The 20,361-nt window shown below is 39.5% G+C and overlaps 1 protein-coding gene and 1 long non-coding RNA gene across 5 annotated transcripts; one reads left to right on the forward strand and one right to left on the reverse strand.

Moving 5' to 3' along the window:
* Nucleotides 1–901: 901 nt before the first annotated feature.
* LOC309496991 (meprin A subunit beta-like) lies at nt 902–10,006 on the reverse strand. 4 transcript variants are annotated; one of them, XM_082167223.1, is made up of 15 exons: nt 9,951–10,006; nt 9,731–9,795; nt 9,325–9,366; nt 9,151–9,182; nt 8,998–9,076; nt 8,783–8,900; nt 8,430–8,608; nt 8,123–8,341; nt 7,761–7,916; nt 7,450–7,674; nt 6,925–7,365; nt 6,656–6,787; nt 6,412–6,523; nt 2,326–2,412; nt 902–1,296 (listed from the first exon to the last, which is right to left on the reverse strand). In XM_082167223.1, exons 2-15 carry the CDS (start codon nt 9,780–9,782, stop codon nt 1,206–1,208), a joined length of 1,965 nt encoding a protein of 654 aa, XP_082023349.1. In that variant the 5' UTR covers nt 9,783–9,795; nt 9,951–10,006; the 3' UTR covers nt 902–1,205. The 4 variants fall into 4 exon arrangements, with proteins under 4 accessions (XP_082023349.1, XP_082023350.1, XP_082023348.1 ...); XM_082167224.1 differs by having other exon boundaries at nt 6,925–7,039; nt 7,172–7,365; nt 9,731–9,957; XM_082167222.1 differs by having other exon boundaries at nt 9,731–9,957.
* Nucleotides 10,007–12,277: 2,271 nt separating this feature from the next.
* LOC309496227 lies at nt 12,278–13,235 on the forward strand. The gene is made up of 2 exons (XR_014205069.1): nt 12,278–12,469; nt 12,969–13,235. It is a non-coding gene; the product is annotated as an uncharacterized lncRNA (long non-coding RNA).
* Nucleotides 13,236–20,361: the final 7,126 nt, after the last annotated feature.

The raw sequence follows: 20,361 nt of genomic DNA on the forward strand, positions 1-20,361 counted from the left end.
CGCCACAATCTCATCTGCAGGAAAGTGCAGTCAAACCAGTGTACACAGGCTCCTTCTCATGATAAACTGGGACAGTTGAGCTGGAAAATGCTTTCATTGGTAACATTTTAGATTAAGGAACATTTTCTAGTTTTCCCCAAATAAACTCATTAATAGTTAGCAGCCGATATCCTAGTAATATGCATGCTAATAAACAACTAATCCAATGTGAATTTTGTAAAGACCACCCGTCGGCCCAATGATGCGTGCCGTTTTCGAGACGCCGAGAGCTCCACGTCCTTGACAAACTTCGACTTGACAGAGCTCTAACATGTGCTTTATTAGACAGGTGAGCAAATGTACGTAAAACTAATCAATGTTATATAGTTCAACATGATGAAATGTTAGAATATGATCAGTATGTTATTCTTATGTTGATCTAGCTCACTGCTAGTCTCATATAGCCAACAAACTAACACACAGAATAACATTATAACTTTGCTTTGACTTCATCTAGATGTTACACTTCGGCTGACCAGTACAATTCCAACAAGTGTTATTATATCAAGAGGAAAACAATGAAAAATTACTGCTTCACAACATCGTCCTGTGACGCTAAAAACCTGGAAATGGAGAGATTCTCTCATCTCTAACTCATGAAGACAAACATCCCTCAAACCACACAATCATGAGATTAAACAACAATAGCAAGCACTGCAAGAGCAGGGAAATAAGTAAAACATAACATGACAAATGAATAATAATAATACAATGATTAAATGATGAATAAATGATAAATCAAATGACTACTACATAAATTACTGATTATGAAATTAATGTATGGTTGCTTTCTTAAAGTAAAACACACATGTTGTTATTGAATACCCTTAGATCCTTGACATGTCCTCATTACCTTTAACTGTTTAGATATTATATCATAAAGTACACAAAGTTGTTGGTGAACAATCACAGTTATGTTATTAGTTATGAGTCAGTTGGCTTGGCTATCAAGCTGTTGATGACATGAAACCAATATCAAAATCAAACCTACGCCCTTGGTATTGTTAACTATTATGATTAAAGCTAAGATTAACATTGAATGTAGATTATATGAGAGCATCTCCTTTATTTAACAATACACACTTAAGGCTGAAGACAGATGTAGTTTTTTCAGTGAAATCGTGTGTGGTCAGGCTTAGAGCAGTGATAATGGTGAATCGTCATCATTAAATCTCCAGCAGAAGAAAGCAAAGCAGCAAGATGATCAGAGAGGAAGCAGTCTTGGCACTGGAGTTGCAAAATATGTCCACACATTTACTACAAGAGGAGAGGAACACATGGGAGGATAAACATCATTAATGCAATAAAAACTGCTCATTTAATTGCATATTATATATACTGTATATATATATGTGACCCTGGATGACAAAACCAGTCACATGTCACACGGGTATATTTGTGGCAGTAGCCAACAATACATTGTATGGGTCAAAATTATCCATTTTTCTTTTATGTCAAAAATCATTAGGATTTTAAGTAAAGATCATGTTCCATGAAGATATTTTGTAAATTTCCTACTGTAAAAACATTTATTTTTGTGAGTGAATGCTGCACAATCGTGAACATAAATGAACAACTTTAAAGGAGATTTTCTCAATGTTTCGATTTTTTTGCACCCTCAGAGTCCAGATTTTCAATAGTTGTGTCTCTGCCAAATATTGTCATGTCCTAACAAACCATACATCAATGGAAAGCGTATTTATTCAGCTTTCCGAAGATGTATAAATCTCAATTTCAGAAAATTACCCCATGTGACTGGTTTTGTGGTCCAGGCTCACACACACACACACACACACACACACATACACACACACACACACACACACACACACATATTTGTAAAGTGCATGCAATAAATTATTTCACAAAGAAACGGGTCTTTTGAGGCAGTTCTGTTAGTAAATATTAGACAGACTGCTTGAATCACTCAAAGGACACAAATCCTTCACTAATTCAACTCACTGAATCTGTCAGAGATGCTCTGGAAACATTTCTGGATGTCCTCAATTGTTGTAAAACCAATTTATAAATAAAGCAAATAGAGATTGTAACTGAAACACATCCAGATGCATCATAATCAAATCAAAGTTACTCAAAGCGTTTGAGTTGGACCCAAACTGAGTCGGGAAATGTGTATGAATACGCAGCCCTATTAACGGTTATTACGTGAAACTCCTGTTCATCATTTCACTGCCGTAACAGATTGCTGTTCTCGTCATAAAGCAATGCTCTGTTGTGTTGGGATTCCCCTTAATGAATTAGTTTAAACTAATGTTGTAGTCTTACCACTCAGTGGGCTCTGGTATAGGTGTAGTGCTAGGTGTAGTTGTAGATGGTGTAGTTGTAGAGATCGTCTGAGGTTTGGAAGGTGCTCTAAGAAACACAAAAATACTGTTAGAGTTTTATCATCAAATGCATCAGTTTATCTCTGAACAACTTCTTCAAACTAGATGTACCGCATCGCGGTACAAAATATGACCGCCGCTCAGGCCTGCACTGGCTTTCCACAAAAATAAATAACGTGGAGTAATTTGGCTGTATTGCGTGTTTATGTATATACCTAAAAAAAGTAATAGTATGTGCATGTCTGTGTGTGTGTGTGTGTGTGTGTGTGTGTGTGTGTGTGTGTGTTTGTGTATGTGTGTGTGTTTGTGTATGTGTGTGTCTGTGTGTGTGTGTGTGTGTGTGTGTGTGTGTGTCTGTGCGTGTATGTATGTGTGCGTACATGTGTGCGCGTGTGTGTTTGTGTGTGTGTGTCTGTGCATGTGGATTTGTATGTGTGTGTATGGGTGTGTGTCTGTGCGTGTGGATGTCAGTGTGTGTGCATGCTTGCGTTTGTTTGTATTCCTGCATGTGTGTGTGTGACAGTATCATCCTAAACCAGCAACCCTTCGCTCAACAGCACCATCTACAGGCCGATGAGTGTACAGTCACTAAATGTGCACATAAATGAATTTATTTTATACCCCCCCATGGATGAAATTCTACAAAACTTAGCAGAGGATACCCCCAGAGGATGTCAAGTTAATCATACACATGAAATATGGTGCAGTTCTGAACATCTCCACTGAAGATAGGGGCGATTAAAGCAGAATAATATTGCATTTTCATTTTTTATGGGAGGGGCGCAAATCACAAATGAGTGATTATGGGCTAGGTTGATGTGGGCCCTTAAGAGCAACATACCATAGAAATTTCTTCATCCTCGGTGCCACGGTTCAGGTAGTTATTTAGGAAAAACTGCATTTTTTGGGGTTCGGGGGGGGGGGGGCAGGGGGGTGGCCCCTGGGGACCAAACGAAATTTTTCCGTAGAAGTCTAGTGGGGCTACATGCCCACCAAATTTCATGTTCCCCGGTGTTTCGGTGTCCCTGGTATCGTTGACGAAAAATTTACGGGGGCCCCAGCGCAGGGGGGGGGAAGTGGCCCCCGGGGACCAAACGAAATTTTTCCGTAAAAGTCTAGTAGACCAACATACCATAAAAATTTCTTCATCCTCGGTGCCACGGTTCAGGTAGTTATTTAGGAAAAACTGCATTTTTTTGGGTTTGGGGGGGCCCAGCGCGGGGGGGGGGAGTGGCCCCCGGGGACCAAACAAAATTTTTCCGTAAAAGTCTAGTAGACGAACATACCATAAAAATTTCTTCATCCTCGGTGCCACGGTTCAGGTAGTTATTTAGGAAAAACTGCATTTTTTGGGGATTGTGGGGGCCCAGCGCGGGGGGGGGGGGTGGGGTGGCCCCCGGGGACCAAACGAAATTTTTCCGTAGAAGTCTAGTGGGGTTACATGCCCACCAAATTTCATGTTCCCCGGTGCTTCGGTGTCCCTGGTATCGTTGACGAAAAATTTACGGGGGCCCCAGCGGGGGGGGGGAAGTGGCCCCCGGGGACCAAACGAAATTTTTCCGTAAAAGTCTAGTAGACCAACATACCATAAAAATTTCTTCATCCTCGGTGCCACGGTTCAGGTAGTTATTTAGGAAAAACTGCATTTTTTGGGGATTGGGGGGGCCCAGCGCGGGGGGGGGGGTGGCCCCCGGGGACCAAACGAAATTTTTCCGTAGAAGTCTAGTGGGGCTACATGCCCACCAAATTTCATGTTCCCCGGTGTTTCGGTGTCCCTGGTATCGTTGACGAAAAATTTACGGGGGCCCCAGCGCAGGGGGGGGGAAGTGGCCCCCGGGGACCAAACGAAATTTTTCCGTAAAAGTCTAGTAGACCAACATACCATAAAAATTTCTTCATCCTCGGTGCCACGGTTCAGGTAGTTATTTAGGAAAAACTGCATTTTTTTGGGTTTGGGGGGGCCCAGCGCGGGGGGGGGGAGTGGCCCCCGGGGACCAAACAAAATTTTTCCGTAAAAGTCTAGTAGACGAACATACCATAAAAATTTCTTCATCCTCGGTGCCACGGTTCAGGTAGTTATTTAGGAAAAACTGCATTTTTTGGGGATTGTGGGGGCCCAGCGCGGGGGGGGGGGGTGGGGTGGCCCCCGGGGACCAAACGAAATTTTTCCGTAGAAGTCTAGTGGGGTTACATGCCCACCAAATTTCATGTTCCCCGGTGCTTCGGTGTCCCTGGTATCGTTGACGAAAAATTTACGGGGGCCCCAGCGGGGGGGGGGAAGTGGCCCCCGGGGACCAAACGAAATTTTTCCGTAAAAGTCTAGTAGACCAACATACCATAAAAATTTCTTCATCCTCGGTGCCACGGTTCAGGTAGTTATTTAGGAAAAACTGCATTTTTTGGGGATTGGGGGGGCCCAGCGCGGGGGGGGGGGTGGCCCCCGGGGACCAAACGAAATTTTTCCGTAGAAGTCTAGTGGGGCTACATGCCCACCAAATTTCATGTTCCCCGGTGCTTCGGTGTCTGGAAAAACTGCATTTTTTGCAAGCGGCAACCTCCCCGTCTCTCTCTTGAAACCAACACGGAAGTGAGTTAAACTGCAATTCATTGACTGGCCGCTTGGCCTGGCTGCAGAAGTGAGTCAAATCTGTATCTCCCTCATGTTAAAATTACCAACTTTACAGCAGAAAAAAATATGTTTACAGCCTGGATCTCTATGTGGCTTTGGTCTATACAGCTAATTTTGCCCTTCATAACAACTGTGAGGGGGGTGAATTATTTTATAACTCGTCCGTTTAGTTGATTAATATTTAAATTTAAGGGTGTGGCCAGTGGCCACTTGAGTGACAGATGGATTGCCGCTGTCAGTGCTAGCCGTTTGTCTGCTGTTACTAGCTGTCACTTCACCTCAGCAAATGTTGCTGCTGAACTTGCCTTCTCTGCAGTGTTTGTGCTTTTTTTCGGGATTATTTCATACAATTTAATACTTGGGTACAAAGCTCACGTCTTTGGATTCCGTCGTTATCATTCGATAGAACAACCAGCGCTGTATTTCAGTTGTTTTCCTCCGTGAACCTGTACTAATGGATGTCTGACAATTTCGTTGCTTTTGGGGGTTTTCAAATTTAAAACGTCAATAAATACTCGTTCGTTCTGCTCTCACGGAACAGATGGATTATAATATGCTTATGTACCGTCAGATGAAATCATGCAGGCGTCGGCGCTTTCTCCGTCCATGCTATAAATGCACATGAATGAGCGCGGATTTTCTAGCGCATTTACTTGCACTTCAAAGGATATATATATGGTTTAACCCATTTGAGAGACGGCCAAAATCAGAATTTAAAATGGACTGAATAAGCTTTCTACGAACTTGAGCGATGCCGCGCTGACGGACCATGAAAGAGTGACGGACATGTATGCACATAAATCACTGTCACACACAAACACTCTTGAAGTAATACACAGTCTCACTTGTAGCCATGCCTTTTAACTATTATAATATTTCGAAGGGCAAAAATAGGAACGTTTAATTGGCTTTACATCATCAGCTAACTCGATCACGTCGAGCTAGGTGATTTCTGATAGCCAGGCCAGGCTCCTCAGCTCCACTCACGTCACGCCCCGCCTGTTTGCCTATTTTCTGTTATCCGGGAGTGACGCAAGGCCAAGATGGCGACAAGATGTGCTTCGGTGTCCCTGGTATCGTTGACGAAAAATTCAGTAAGGTGACGAAAAAAAAAAGAAAAAAAAACTTTGACAATCCCTATATGACCGCTTTCGCTAGCTATGCTAGCGGCGGTCATAATTATGCAAGTCATCCTTCACCTCCTTTTTTTGTTACGATTATTAGTTCAGAATAGCAGCGTAAGCTTCCAGCCTTACAGATGAGACTATATTCACACAGTAGAGCATATTCTCTCCTACATTATTTCTTAAATATAGTGATTATTTGTAGAGTACTTTACATCTTCTTTGATTTGTGTATTTTGAATAAGAGAACAACAGAGGATAAAAGGATACTCACCTTGAGGCACAGGGTCCCTGCCTCAGTGCACTTGTGTCAGTAGAAACGTTGAAGTTCTTCACTGTTGCTTTAGGGCAGGCCAGAGAGTCTTTCTGAAGAAGCCCTGAGATATCTGGATTGGTCACAACATTTATAAAGTGAGACACAATGGAAATATCATTCCTGCCCAATCATCATTCTAATAACGCCAGGTTGCTCTTAATACCGCAGTTGAACTTGTTCTCTGTTACTTCACAAATCCTACCTTGCATGGAGAAGAGAAGTATGAGGTCACCACCCTTGATAAACTCTCTTCTAGTGAGATCATCTTTTGTCAGGAGCGCAACAAAGGCTGATCCACCCAGAAATACAGGTCTGCGCCAGTAATAGCTGCCATCTGTTAGAACACAACATGGCTTATAAAATAACCCTAAAAGTTGCAGATAAAAACTTTGATTCTCATCTAAGTTAAATGTTGCACATAAATACATGAAAAATTACAGAGAGATAATCAGATTGCATTAAAGATCTAACCATTATTAGTCAGAGCAGGGTCAGTGGTGATGCTTTGCTCAAAGGACATGCGCTTCTGTATGTGTGGATTCTGGTCAAGGATCTGGACGGTTATTTGTCTCCATGGACAAGGCCACTGCAACTCGTCATCATATGCACCAGATACCAAATAAACAGATATTGAAAGTTGATTCCTATTATCATTTAACCGAGCCCCAAAGCGATAACCATCATTGAAGTAATACAGTGGACTGTCGAAAAATCTAACCCCACTGTCCAGCTGCTTCTGAAAGTCTCTTATCTGCCATGTGAGCGGACACTCGGTCTCTGAAACATTGATATCATCCAGTGAGAATCCTCCACTGGAGTTTCCAGCTCCTTTACGGCCTTCAAACACAACTTGGAAAGATGTATTTGCGTTCAGTGGCACGTGATGCAGCTTCCAGTAATAACCAGGGGTTTCTGCAAGAAATGAAGCGGTCAGTAACACTGAAACACAGGCCTATATGACTTGCAGTCTGTAAAGTTCTGCAGGAAGAGACGGACCTGTGATCTGATCCATGAGTCTGAGAGTTCCTCTGCTGTCTGCTTCATCCTGGTACTCTCGGATCCAGATGTTGAGCTGGTCAGACTCATTCCCGCTGTGATAGTAGTAGAACTGCAGGCACTGGACTTTGCAGTCTCTTGTAGGGGTCAGTGTCTTGCTCTCCAATCTGGCTGCGTCCCCCTGGCTTCTGCCCTCAGTGCTGAAGTGCATGAAGAAAGACGTCCCTGCAGGCATGAAAACAGGAGTGTGTGGTTTGGGGAACTGGGAGGTACAGTGACTGCAACTGTGGATGGAAGTGAAGTGATCTCACCATTCTCCTCTTTGCCCAAGTAGCTGTGGTCAGTCACATTGATGCCACTCACTGACTTCACTCTCTGCCAGCCATAATCAGCAGCAGAACAGACACTCATCTGACACAGAGATTCATCATCAAAACTACAGTGGTCAAGGAAAGAGATGGAGGAATCTGCAATGCAAACAAACAAACACTGAGACTAAATCAATTCACTACCATTTCAATTCATCACAATGGTCCTTGGTCTCCCTGGCATCAAATATTGGTCCGGGTGAGATATCCAGCAACCGCAACTTCATTTTAGTCTTACACAGAATCCACAAATTAAAATCAAACCAAACATTAAAGGCCACAAAGGAAAACTGTCAAATACTCACTGCATTTATAGAGTTTGTTGAGCTCAAGCGCATCATATTCACTCATTTCCATTAGTTGTCCGATCACATCTTGAAACTCGGGATTCTTGGTAATGATTGTGGATCCATTACCATTGCTGAAGGCATTTTTATCAAAATGCATCACAGAGTGATAATCATATGGAGTGCCTTCGGTGCCGGACACGTTCTCACTGGATTTATTGAAATAACTCTCATACCCTGAACATAAAGACTATTGCAGTTAATAAAGTGATTAAGCATGTAAAGCATAATTAATTATTTTTTTTATATAAAACGACATGGCAACCTCTGATGATGTTTTCATATCTGATTGTCACATAATCATCTCTGTCATATCGTGTCTGCTCATGGTAGAATCCCAGTGCATGGAGAAACTCATGCTCAACAATGGCTTTTATTCCACAGCCATTCCCAATGGAAAGAGTCTGGCCTCCAGGAGATGTGCGTCCGATATATGACCAACACCTGCAAAATAAGTCATTCACACAACACACAGTCGGATAAAGCTACCAGTCTAATTATGTTGTCAAATTATAAGTGTCCAAACTTTTGACTGGTAAATAATAAACTCAGATGTTTGACTCTACAGATTCGGTATAGCATAGGCTACATCAGAAATGTCTGTAATATATTCCTAACCCTTCACGTCTCTCCACAGAGATGTAAAACTCTTCTGCTGCTCTGGGCTTAAAGTCAATACATGATTTCAGTCTGAACTGCTCAAAGGCTCTCAAAATGACTCCTCTGTAGTTCATACCTATAAACACAAACAAAACTGAGTGTGAAACAATATAAAATTTACATTAAATGTTAAAAAGTTGATTGAAGCGTAAGTGAGGAATCTGAAATCTTACTGAGATTTACACTCAGCTCATAGGGGACGGGAATATCCCACCAGGACTGATTCCCTGGAGTGGCGCTCGCTTGCCTAGGCTTTAAAGCAGATCATTTCAAGTATCCGGATTTCATTTATAGACTTTCCTTCATTTATATATATACAGACTTACCTTCATGATGTCTCCTTCTGTGAGATTTAAACCTAACACCACAAGAGTGGTTACAGTAAATATGCTTGAATAAAGCATGAGTAAAAGTAATAACTTATAAACAAACAGAGATAAAAGTGATCTTACTGCTTATATAAATGTATTTGGGTTCTTGAAATGCTATTATAGTTTTACCTTTGTTTATATCCGGAATGCTCTTCCATTTCTCATAAATGTCTTGGAGAAAATTATATTGAAGTCAACAAAAGACACAGAGAGGGAATGAGCACTGTGTGCATTGAGTGCAGGACAAAATTTAACTTTAGTGAAACATTATGAAAGTAAGACGATAGATGAGCAATCACATCATCAGGCAGTAATGAGCAGTTAAAACAGGATATTTCATCCTGAAAACATATTATAATAACTTTACAACAGATGAATGTGACTGTACTGTACTTACAAGGTATGTTCTGAGAACATGAGATATAAAAACAAGACAAAGAAAATAATTAACATAATTTTAAGCCTTAAAAATCAACAGCTGTTTATTGCTTTAAAAATTATGATCTGGACAATGACTGTCCACTATCTAACTTACATCTGATGCTTGACCAAGAGCCAAAGCCAAGCTCAGCAGAAGAAAAGCACATACATGCATTGTCACTGGAAATCATAATGAACACATTTGATTGATAAAGTTTCATCTTGTCACTTATTAACCTGCAAGCTATTTAAGTTAAATGTAACAATACATATATTTAATATTAATCAATGATTAGAAGACCATTAACTCTGGAAACTAAAAGAGGGATACATACCAGTTTGCAGTCACTAATGAGGCTTTATGAGCTCAAATGTGAAGCGAGAGTCTTTTAAAGAGCAATGCCTAAAACCCACCCTGAAACTGACTGGAAAAACCAGCTAGATTGCAAAATTAACGTAACAGAAGTGTTTGTTTGATTGCTCATTTTGGACTTTACTTAAAGATTTCAGACTCCATCATTGATATTTAATATTTTGACATTTGGCTGTTGTTAAATCACTAAACCACAGCTTCACAGGGCTTGTTTTTTGTTAGTTTGTTTACGCATTTGGCAGATGCTTTTATCCAACGTGATTTACATTGCTTTATGCTTACAATCAGGGTTGGGAAGGTTACTTTTAAAATGTAAAATGTCTGAATCCACTTTAGCTAGTTTAACAACAGGAAAAGTGGTCGGCGCTCCCAGCACAGCGTCGCAATATGAAGTAATAAGGAAACAACCGAGAGAAATATATGTCTACTCCGTCAGATTTAAGGTTTGATCTGTGTGTATAATCTCGTTCACGGTAGAGAAAGCTGCTTACATGTACAAAAGTAACCGTGAAGACTAAAGGTGCAGTCTGTAAGTGGTTTCTCCCGCCTCCTGCTCCTCAGACTGGACGGCGCTCACAGGGGTTTGCCAGTTTGAGAACACGCAACAGGAACAAACGCAATGGACAATGAGAATCCATCACAGACCAAAACAATAACAAACATTCCAGCCTGGAAACGCACATTTCAGAGTAAAATTACTGGCTGTAGAAGTGTTTTTTCAGAGAAATGAGTATGTGAGCTTAGGGTTCTTAAGCTCACACGCAATTCAACCAGTTCACACGCTCACACGCCACACCGTGTATTTCTCACGCTGAAAAGGCAATGCAGTGAAGTTTCCTGCCGCCAGCACATATCTCGCGGCCAGATTGCGTTCGTAACTAGGCAACATAGATGCGCGAACACGCGGAAGTTGATGGAACATTCTCGGCCACCGTACGTTCGTTACTAGGTAACCAACAACATCGCGCGAACACCAAGCGGGAAGGAAGTCGACCGGAAGTTGAAGCCGGCCGCGTGCCACCATCTTGTAGCAGAACTTCACCTGCTGTTAGCATCCCATTGACTCCCATTCATTTTGGCGTCACTTTGACACCGCATAACTTTACATCTGAGGTGTTTGAAGACTCCATTTGTCCATTATTTATTTCTAAAGAAACACGACCATGTATAAAATGCTCCAATTACCTTGTAGCTTATGTTATGGCCCTGTAGAAGCAGTTTTTGTAAAAGTAGGCTAACGATTGCGTCATAACCACGCGACTATCTGTCGCGAAGTAGAGAGATTACCGTATGGACGGGAGGAGAAGCTCGCGGGCAATCGGAGGGACGTAGAGGCAAAATGACAATATAATTAATCAGAATACCTAGCAAAAGTTTCTCCTGCTCCAAGATCATGGACACCTCCTACTCACACTCTCCGTCTCTGCAAGATTCGGAAGGGAATGATTCAGATTTCTCTCGGCACAGCTACTAGAAGACAGACGGGTTGCTCACGTCACATCTACGTCGTTAAGCTGTGTTTGAGTCTGCGCGTCAGGAACGGAAGTCCTAAAAAATCGCTAAAAATGGGCTTCACTTGTCTCAATTGAGTTCCAATGAGATGGCTCTGTCCACTTCTTACACTGTCTATGGCGAACACCCGGTGTAATCAGAGAATGTCTAATAGGAAGAGAATTGGCACTCTCTGGTTACTTCCGGTTTCTGGACTGGCTGCAGTAACACGTCTCTGTCCATGCGGGGGCGCTCGCAGGCGAGTGCAGAATGAATGGAGGTCTATGGTGCTATATCCATCAAAATCCACTTTTCTTAGGATATAATTTTTTGTCTAGTAATTTGAATGTTGTATTCGAAAGGAGATGCAAAGAAATTACACATTGCTGGGTTTTAGATTTTTTAGAGTCACTTATTTGCTTTAAAAAGTATTTTAACCCTCTGGGCTTCTTCGTAAATGGGTCACACTTAGCTTCCTCCCGGTCAAAAACGGACGAAGCCTTAAAATTTAACTTTATTTTTTTCCCAGCTTAGGATCTCAGCATTTTAATGCATCTAATTACATTTATTAACTCCTAAAGAGTGCTGAGTAATCCCTCTAAAACCGAGTGTACCGCCAGCAGGCGCCACCTAGCTGCGAAAATATTCATTACCATATTTTTTTTAAATCCTGCCTTGATTAACACAAAGTTGATGTCATTTGAAAGCTTAGAGTCTGAACTTTACAGTGAATGTATCCACTTTGAAAAACTCGTAAGTATACTGAGTTATTTGCTGATAAACAGAATTTCTTTTTTTTCATAATCTATAAAATAATGTACTGCAATGTGTCAAAAACATCATACAGCTCATGAAACATTCTCAGATCATTGAAAATGGCACTTCATTTTTTACAGCATATTATTACAATTAAAATGAGCCCAAAATTAACATAATCTATTGCTTTTATGACAAGATATTCTTCATTGAGAAAAAATTGCCCATGAGGGGGTGTCAAAGACTGTACAAAAAGGCTATCTCTTTTACAAATGCTGTAACTTTTGATTCCTTTGTCCAAAAATTATTCTTTTTTTTTTTATCCAGATGCAGCTAACATGTAGGGGGACTTCACTAAAAAAGAATTTTCCTCCTACCTTATTTCCTCCTGAGTTATTCCATGACAAATAAGAAAGATATGCAAAATCATAATAAAAATTATATATATATATTGTCTTTTATCCGCAGTTTCTCTCAATGTCCAAATGTAATGTAATTTATATTTTCAAAAAATATAAAAAGAGTTCTTTCAAACGATACCTACCTTTTGACTCTCCTTGCTATAGTTTTGGAATTATTATGAGTATATAATTTTTATATAGTTTGGAGCAAAATTTGCTGTTTCAGTCTTACCAGTTAATTTCTCTGTGTTTTATTTGTGTGTGTGTGTGTGTGTGTGTGTGTGGGGGGGGGGGGGGGGGGGGGTCTTATTTGCACTCTTGATGTTTTAGAGTGTCACCCCTTCATTGCTGTGCACTTTTTTTCTGCACAGTGGCTGATTTGTAGTTTGTACCACCAAAAGTTTCTCTGAGTTTTCATATTTTTTCGTATTTCCCATTCATTTCCTATGTCGGTCATTTTTGACCGGGAGGAAGCTAAGTGTGACTATTTTTTTTACGACCCTTTAACATATCCGAATCATGTCCATGATTTTTTTGTGTGTTCACATAGCTAATACACCAAAAGTCACCAAGTGTCATCCCATTGCGATGAAGCAAAATACGTTTTCAGTCATTTTTGACCAAAGAAGCACAGAGGGTTAAAGTGTCAATGACGTCATGCACATCGTACGACCAGAGATACTGCTTTACGGCAATCCTTGAGTCGCTTTGGTGATTTCGCGCTCTGCACTTTCTTTTCTCTCAAGGCATCGACAACACAGCTGACACAGGTAAACACACGTGCTAGAAGAGTTTTTGTTTTGTATGTTTCTGGTCCCGCTTTGGATGCCACGATGCCATCAGGCGGTCTTCACTGACCAATCAGCGTTCATTAGCAGAATGCTAGCGTGTTATGGGCAACAACAACTCAACCTGTAAGAAATCGAAAGGACATAAGTACTCTTTCATTCAACTTTCGACCTATAACCCATGTTGAACTTGCAAAACCTACAATAAAATCTGAGATTTCTCAACGGCAATCGGGTGAAAGAGACTAATTTAGCCGTATAGCCCCATAGACTCCCATTCAGTCTGCACTCGCCCTCGATCACCTCCAGTGGAATTCTAATGGAACTGCAACCAAGATCTATACAACGGGGCTAATAGGAAGTGCCAAGGCTCTCCGTTGACGGGCTCTGGTGTAATGCATTGGTCAAAAAAAGTCAGCGTTAGTTTTTTTTTCTGACAGACCAGCCCATGAAACACGTAGATCAGCGGCCCATTGGTTCTTTTCTTGATTGACACTGGGCTGGCCCAATCACAACTTTAAACGAGTGAGCGAGCGTGCAGCAGTGTCAGTGTGTATCTGTCAAAATAGTCAGCGAGATGGAGAAGAAACGCAAGGAATGTGCAGAGAAATAGTGTGAAAAAATAGAAACAGGCCCTTAAAGCAGACACTGTAAACTGTGTCAAAATATGTGTTTTCTGACCTTCATCAGCTTCAGTGGCAGATGATGATAGTGAGGAGGACCAGGAGAGAGATGAGAAAGTGTAGAGCCTGCGGACTGCGGTAAGCAGAACTACTTTCAAAACACTTAGGCCATGTCATGAGTGTAGTAGGAACCCATAACCCAGTTACAGATTATTTCCACATCTGCATGGTTGACGATTACCGCAATTCACTAGAAATGTAATGAGAGGCGTTTGTAAACCATGTTTTCCGCCAAAATAAAAGCTTGATGTAGTTTGCGTCAAAATAAAATATCATGTGCTTATGTCTTTCAAGAATAGAAATTGGTACAAAACTAATTATGAAAGTTTCCTTTATTTTTTAATGCATTTGTTTTACAAAATATGGATATTACTGTCATTGGATTAATATTATAACTATTATTATTATGTAGTGTAACTGTAATGTAAATAGACACTGTAACTAAAAGAGGTTTGAATTTTTCTCTGTTTAATTGGCACACTGAATATGGGTTGGAGCTTTTAATTTTGAACTCTCAAAGTGCACCAAATTGATGAATTTAATGTCCCCAAACCCCCCTAGAAGGACCGAGGTCCACCCACCACAGTTTTACCAAAAATCCTGTGAGAAACACTGGTATTGCTGTACCAATGCAGCTATAGCTTGTTTTTTGGATTCATCACTGTGGAGTATAGTTCAACTGTATTAATAAATGTCAAATTTTTACTTATTTCATCTGTTAACTCTCACTCGTTACTATACTCACTCATTACGTGGCATTAGTGGTTTTAAGGAATAGGGGTATGCATATACTTAAGGGCGTGCAAAGATGAGTGGTGTTTATGATCATATAGTGGGCCAGTCTGGGCCAAAATGCCAGGGCCGATTTTTTTTGTCCCAGTCCAGCCCTGCTCTTGTGTACACACACAAACACAAACACACACCTTAATACTCTAATATGTAATTTGTTCACAATGTCCCACCACACAATAAATCATTATACCATTTTGACTAGACACATTCAAAATACAAAAAGATTTGGTTTTCCAAACTGTTTGGAACAATTTGTTATATTTTTGTAATTTTTGTATTTGTAATTTTGAAATATAACATTAAATAGTATATTTGATGTGATGAATTGCTCTGTCATTTATCAGATTTACCAACTGTTATAATTTCAATTTGTGCTGGTTAATTATGAACAATGGGTAAAATTGGGGGGCGGGGACAGGCGGGGGCGGGGCTCCATTATGGCTCCTCCCCTAACCGCATGTGATCTCACTCCAAGCTTTTGATAAAACTTGAGAACCCTGCGAGCTTAGCATGTTTCCTCAATACATGCTAACATATTATGGTATTTTTATGCTTTAGTAGAGTGAAAAAGTTACAAACAGCACCTTTAAATGTAAAGCTTTTGAGTCTTTATCAGCTTTTCCATATGTGGCAACGTGATGGTTACTCTCAGGGTTTGTCAAGAAAAATAAAAAATTTACACCAGGGAGAGAATTACTGATACCAGCAACCCAGCTCCAGAGAGCAGACTTGAAGCTACACCTCTAAAGATACCCGACTACGCCACCCCGGAGGCCAGTCTACCGGGGAATCAGCTTTCGTAAGAATCACTGAAAAACACGGCAAACAAATGGTCATCCAAACCATTGGAGGCCTCGGAGAGAGTGTGTACTCCACACAGAGCTGAATCTGCGGAAAGCCAAGTTAGCGTTCAGCTGATATTCACAGTGTCTAGCGCTGAAACAAACACACTGGTAGTAGCATAAAGCTAGTCCAGCACAGCAGCACGCTAATATAGTTCACAGACGCTACACAGCCGATCTGGATCTGGCCATAACGAGACAGTCTGCAGCCCAATGTTGAACGAGGAACAGAAATGTGACAATGTGCGCCATGTGGGCCCGGAACAAACTTGTCAGATCTGCCAGCGTTGGCTCCCGCCCTCCAGACTCCTCTGTGACAATCTCCTCACCATCCTCTACGGTCTCCACCTCCCCTTCCTGTGCTTCCCTTGGCACCAGCCTTTGTGTCCCTTTTCTTCCAAGCCGACTCATAGCTCAAAAAAAAACAGGGAGGACGAAAAAGGGGAAAAACCAAAAAATAGGAAACCTGCGCCCTCTGCAGATCCCACTTCTGACACCATATGTGTCTTTATTAATGTTTAAGAGATGGGGTTTGGGGCTGGGTCCGTGGGACTGTTTCTGGGGGACGAGTCTGAGGGAAGAACAGGAGACAATGGTAAGGAGAATGCAGAAGACAAAAAGGTAAGTAAAATAAAAAGTGAATCCCCAGAAAAAGTCCCATGGTCCCAGCCCCAAACCCCATCTCTGCAATCATAATTAATAAAGGCTGGTTTAAAGTACTTCTTCCTGCCTCTATGTATTAAAGGGATAGTTCACTTTGAAATTAATTTTTGATATGTTTTAGCTTACCTCAAGGGCATCCAAGATGTAGGTGTCTTTGTTTCCGTAGTAGTTTCAATTGTGATATTTTTAGGTCAAACCGTTCTTGTCTGTCAGTCATATAATGCAGGTCTATGGTCACGGTCTCAAAACACAAGCACAGAGTCCAAATTAAAACAATTCCCCACGTCCAAATGAAACAATTCCCCATCATAAGTACACATTGATGGCCTAAGACACGAAACGAGCGGTTTGTGTGAGAAAACGAACAGTATTTATATCGTTGTTATCTCTTGAAAACAGCACACGTCCAAATGATCTGACGGCGCGGGCGGGAATAGATATATACACTAGATGTCGCTAGGCTACGGTTTCGTTCCAATGAACTGCAGTAGCCAAGGCGACATCTATGTATATATCTATACCCGCCCGCGCCGTCAGATCATTTGGACGTGTGCTGTTTTCAAGAGATAACAATGATATAAATACTGTTCGTTTTCTCACACAAACAGTTTACATTTATGTTTAAATAAAATAAATGGGATTCAAATTCAATGGGACTTTTTCGGCCGCTTTTTCGCCCCTGGGGCGAACACCGTACCCCCGAACTAACATGTACAAGTTCAAATAAAGTTGACAAAAAAAGGTTTTTATAAAAAGATAAACCTCACATATTTCCGACTTTAATTTATCTTTCAATCATGCAATTCAGCATTTTGAAACAGAATATGCTATTGTTCCTCATTCCCTGCATTACTGCAAGAGATAAACAAGATAGATGTGACAATTTGCCATGAATGGTTACATTCCTGTATGATTGGGTTTTCAAATATTTAATTCCCTTGCAGTACAGATGAAAGAAGACGGTGGAAAGAGTTCAGACCTGCTGAGCTGCATGTGGTTATGGCCAAAGGCTTTTGACTGTACAAAACGTCTCACGCAAAAAAAAAAAAAAAAATCACACCATGAAAGTGTACACTGTTAGCTATAAAGAAGATTGTTTGTAGCTTTAGATGTCATGGTTTGGTCATCAAGGCCTATTAGGCCCAAAGTTCACCTGAAGCCAAAAACCTCCACAAAATACAGTTAATGTTAACAATTATCATCCAGTTTTATACATGTTTGGTATCATTTGAAATGTCAGTGCGACTGGTACAAATGTCTAATTTCCAAATAAGTAAAACAAAAGGTAATAAGGTTTTTAAGAGTTTAAAGATAACTGACAGACAAATGATCACACACCCCCAAAAGGTGCAACCTCTGAATGCAAATTTCAGTAACACTTTATAATAACTGCATGCTATTAATTATTAGTTAAGCATTACTAAACAGTTTATTCATCATTCATAAAGCATTAATAGACATTAATAAGCAGTTTATAAATACAGCTATAAATGCTTTATTCTTGATTTATAAGCATATCTATAATGTGTTTAATAATTGTATTTTCATACTTTATTAATGATCAACTTACCATTTCTAAATGAAGTACAGCATTATGTACAAACCAGTTACATTATTTACCATTATTTACAAACTAGGTGTTGTCATTGATTAATAAGATCATTTAGAAAGTGTAAGTAAACGTAGTAAATTTAGGTAGTTATAAAGCATTTAGTAGCGGTCAGTTCACTATTTTTGTGAGCTCATCTAAAGTGAGGACTAGTTATGCCTTGTAAAGCATTTATAAAGGATTTAAAGACTCAGTTTTCTTCTAAACAGAAAAAAGACACAAACAAACACACACAGTGATAGAGAACATAGAAATATTTAACAGTCTTTAAATCTCCTTTATAAATGCTTTACAAGGCATAACTAGTCCTCACTTTAGATGAGCTCACAAAAATAGTTGAGAGACCACTACTAAATGCTTTATAACTACCTGAATTAACCCTGAATTACAATAGAAATACATGTTAATAAAGCATTTATTAACACACTAAGTAACTATTACTACACTCTGAGAAATGAAATGTTGTATTTAATTAATAAAGTTATGTCAACCGGTCCCACAAAACTTAGGTGCTTAAATGGAAATGGTAATATACAATTAATTGTAACATAATGGTTTAAGTAAATCGTTCATAACTGTGTTAATTAAATGGTACATTACACAATTATTTTGAATAAATGTAAATTATTGTCTTGAATTTAATGATATAGCTTGAACTAACATGACCTGATTAAGTTCAATTTATTAAACAGAAATAAGCTTTGCTAATGTTATACATTTGTGTTGATTGTACTTAATGACTGGGACTTAGTTGCTCGGTTAAAAAAAAAAAAAAAACTACTCAAGTCACTTTAATTAACTTTATTCACCTTTGGTTTTGAAATATAATTAGTCAAAAAGTAATTTTGACCTTCAAGGTGCATTACTATATCTGGGATTATCATGACAAATATGTAAGAAAAACTTGCATACAAATACAAATAGTATTACAAATAAAATTGAAGACACCAACATAAATCCACGTATAAAATTCAAATAGACCAATATAAATAAAAATTCAAAAATATAACTTGTTGGTGAATCTCTTTCACCATCTGATAATGTTAAATCCCATTATAGCTTTATAGTCCCAAAAGTGAATCTGAACTTTGACAACAACAAGAATGTTTAAAATGTATTGCCTGCCGCATTAAAAAAATAGAGGCAAATCCTTTTTGTTTTTTAGCGTAATAAACTGCTTTAACTATAAACTTTTCTCAAGGAAGAAAAAACAATTTGACAACTCGGACTAACATGACTTTCCACTAAATGGAAAAATGATTGTTACTGCATGTCCACTATGTGCCAGATTTCATTTGATGTGTCTCATCAAATTATCACAAAATACATCATTGGCATTGGGACAATGAGATATACAGTAAATTTATCCTTTTTTTTTTTACTGTCAGAAACACAATGAGCCTAAATAATCATGTATATGCAGTAGCCTAATATATTTAACCATTCCATTTTAGTGGAAATTTTGAGAGTCAAACTCCTGCCAAGAACAAAATATATTTTTAAACAAATAAATGTTTTACCTTGAGGCCTCAGTAAACTTCTTCACGTTTCAATTCCCATCAAAAGGATGAATTCCAAAAAAAACCCCCAAAAAGCAAAGAATAGACCAATATAAATAAAAATTCTAAAATGTAAAACTTGTCTGTGAATCTTTCACCATCCGATAATGTTCAATCCCATTAAAGCTTTAAAGTAAATCTGAACTTTGACATCAACAATGTCTAACAGGTGTTGCCTACCGAAATAAAAACTAAAGAGGCAAATCCTTATTGTTTTCTATATGGGAGGGAGGTTAAATTAACTGAAGTTTACAAGCAAGAGGATTTATGCTGCAGAAAATTCTCACTTCACCGTTAGAACATACTAAGTTCAGACTGTACATACATGCTGACTTATCAAGAACATTTTTATGAAAAATAAAAGGTTTATAGTTTGCATTAACAGGAGAAATAGGAAGTCAGCAATGTTTATGTAACAAAAAACAATCTTCACCTTAAATTGTTTGAGATGGCTTCATAACAAACCAGTGTACGTTGTATTTCATGTTTTGATCTAATTAGAAATCAGAAAACAAGAGAAGTTTAAATGGCAATTACCACAACCAACATTGTCTTTAGATTGCTAGATGTTTTGTCTAGCAGCAGTCCAAAATCCAAAGAACTGAGCCTCCCCAAGCAAGTCAATGACCAACTGCAGTCCTGTCTGCTTATTACAAACCATCATTGATCACAGCTTTATTTTGTCTAGCAGCAGTCCAAAAATAAAGTAACAGTCAACTCAATTAAAGTGTCCAAAGCCAGGTCCAGTCTTGTCTGGTGCAGGTGATTTTACTCATGCAGTTTGTTTTT

Source organism: Leuciscus leuciscus, assembly GCF_965113295.1.
Source record: "Leuciscus leuciscus genome assembly, chromosome: 4".
In the NCBI taxonomy this organism is placed as follows: domain Eukaryota; kingdom Metazoa; phylum Chordata; class Actinopteri; order Cypriniformes; family Leuciscidae; genus Leuciscus; species Leuciscus leuciscus.

What these genes read in the sequence shown, in the direction of transcription:
- LOC309496991 (XM_082167222.1), bottom strand. Translation starts at nt 9,836, where the DNA reads ATGAAACTTTATCAATCAAATGTGTTCATTATGATTTCCAGTGACAAT. An exon ending in ACTTCTCTTCTCCATGCAAG is followed by an intron (nt 6,524 to 6,655) that starts GTAGGATTTGTG and finishes TGACCAATCCAG; the next exon opens with ATATCTCAGGGCTTCTTCAG. An exon ending in CAGGGACCCTGTGCCTCAAG is followed by an intron (nt 2,413 to 6,411) that starts GTGAGTATCCTT and finishes TGTGTTTCTTAG; the next exon opens with AGCACCTTCCAAACCTCAGA.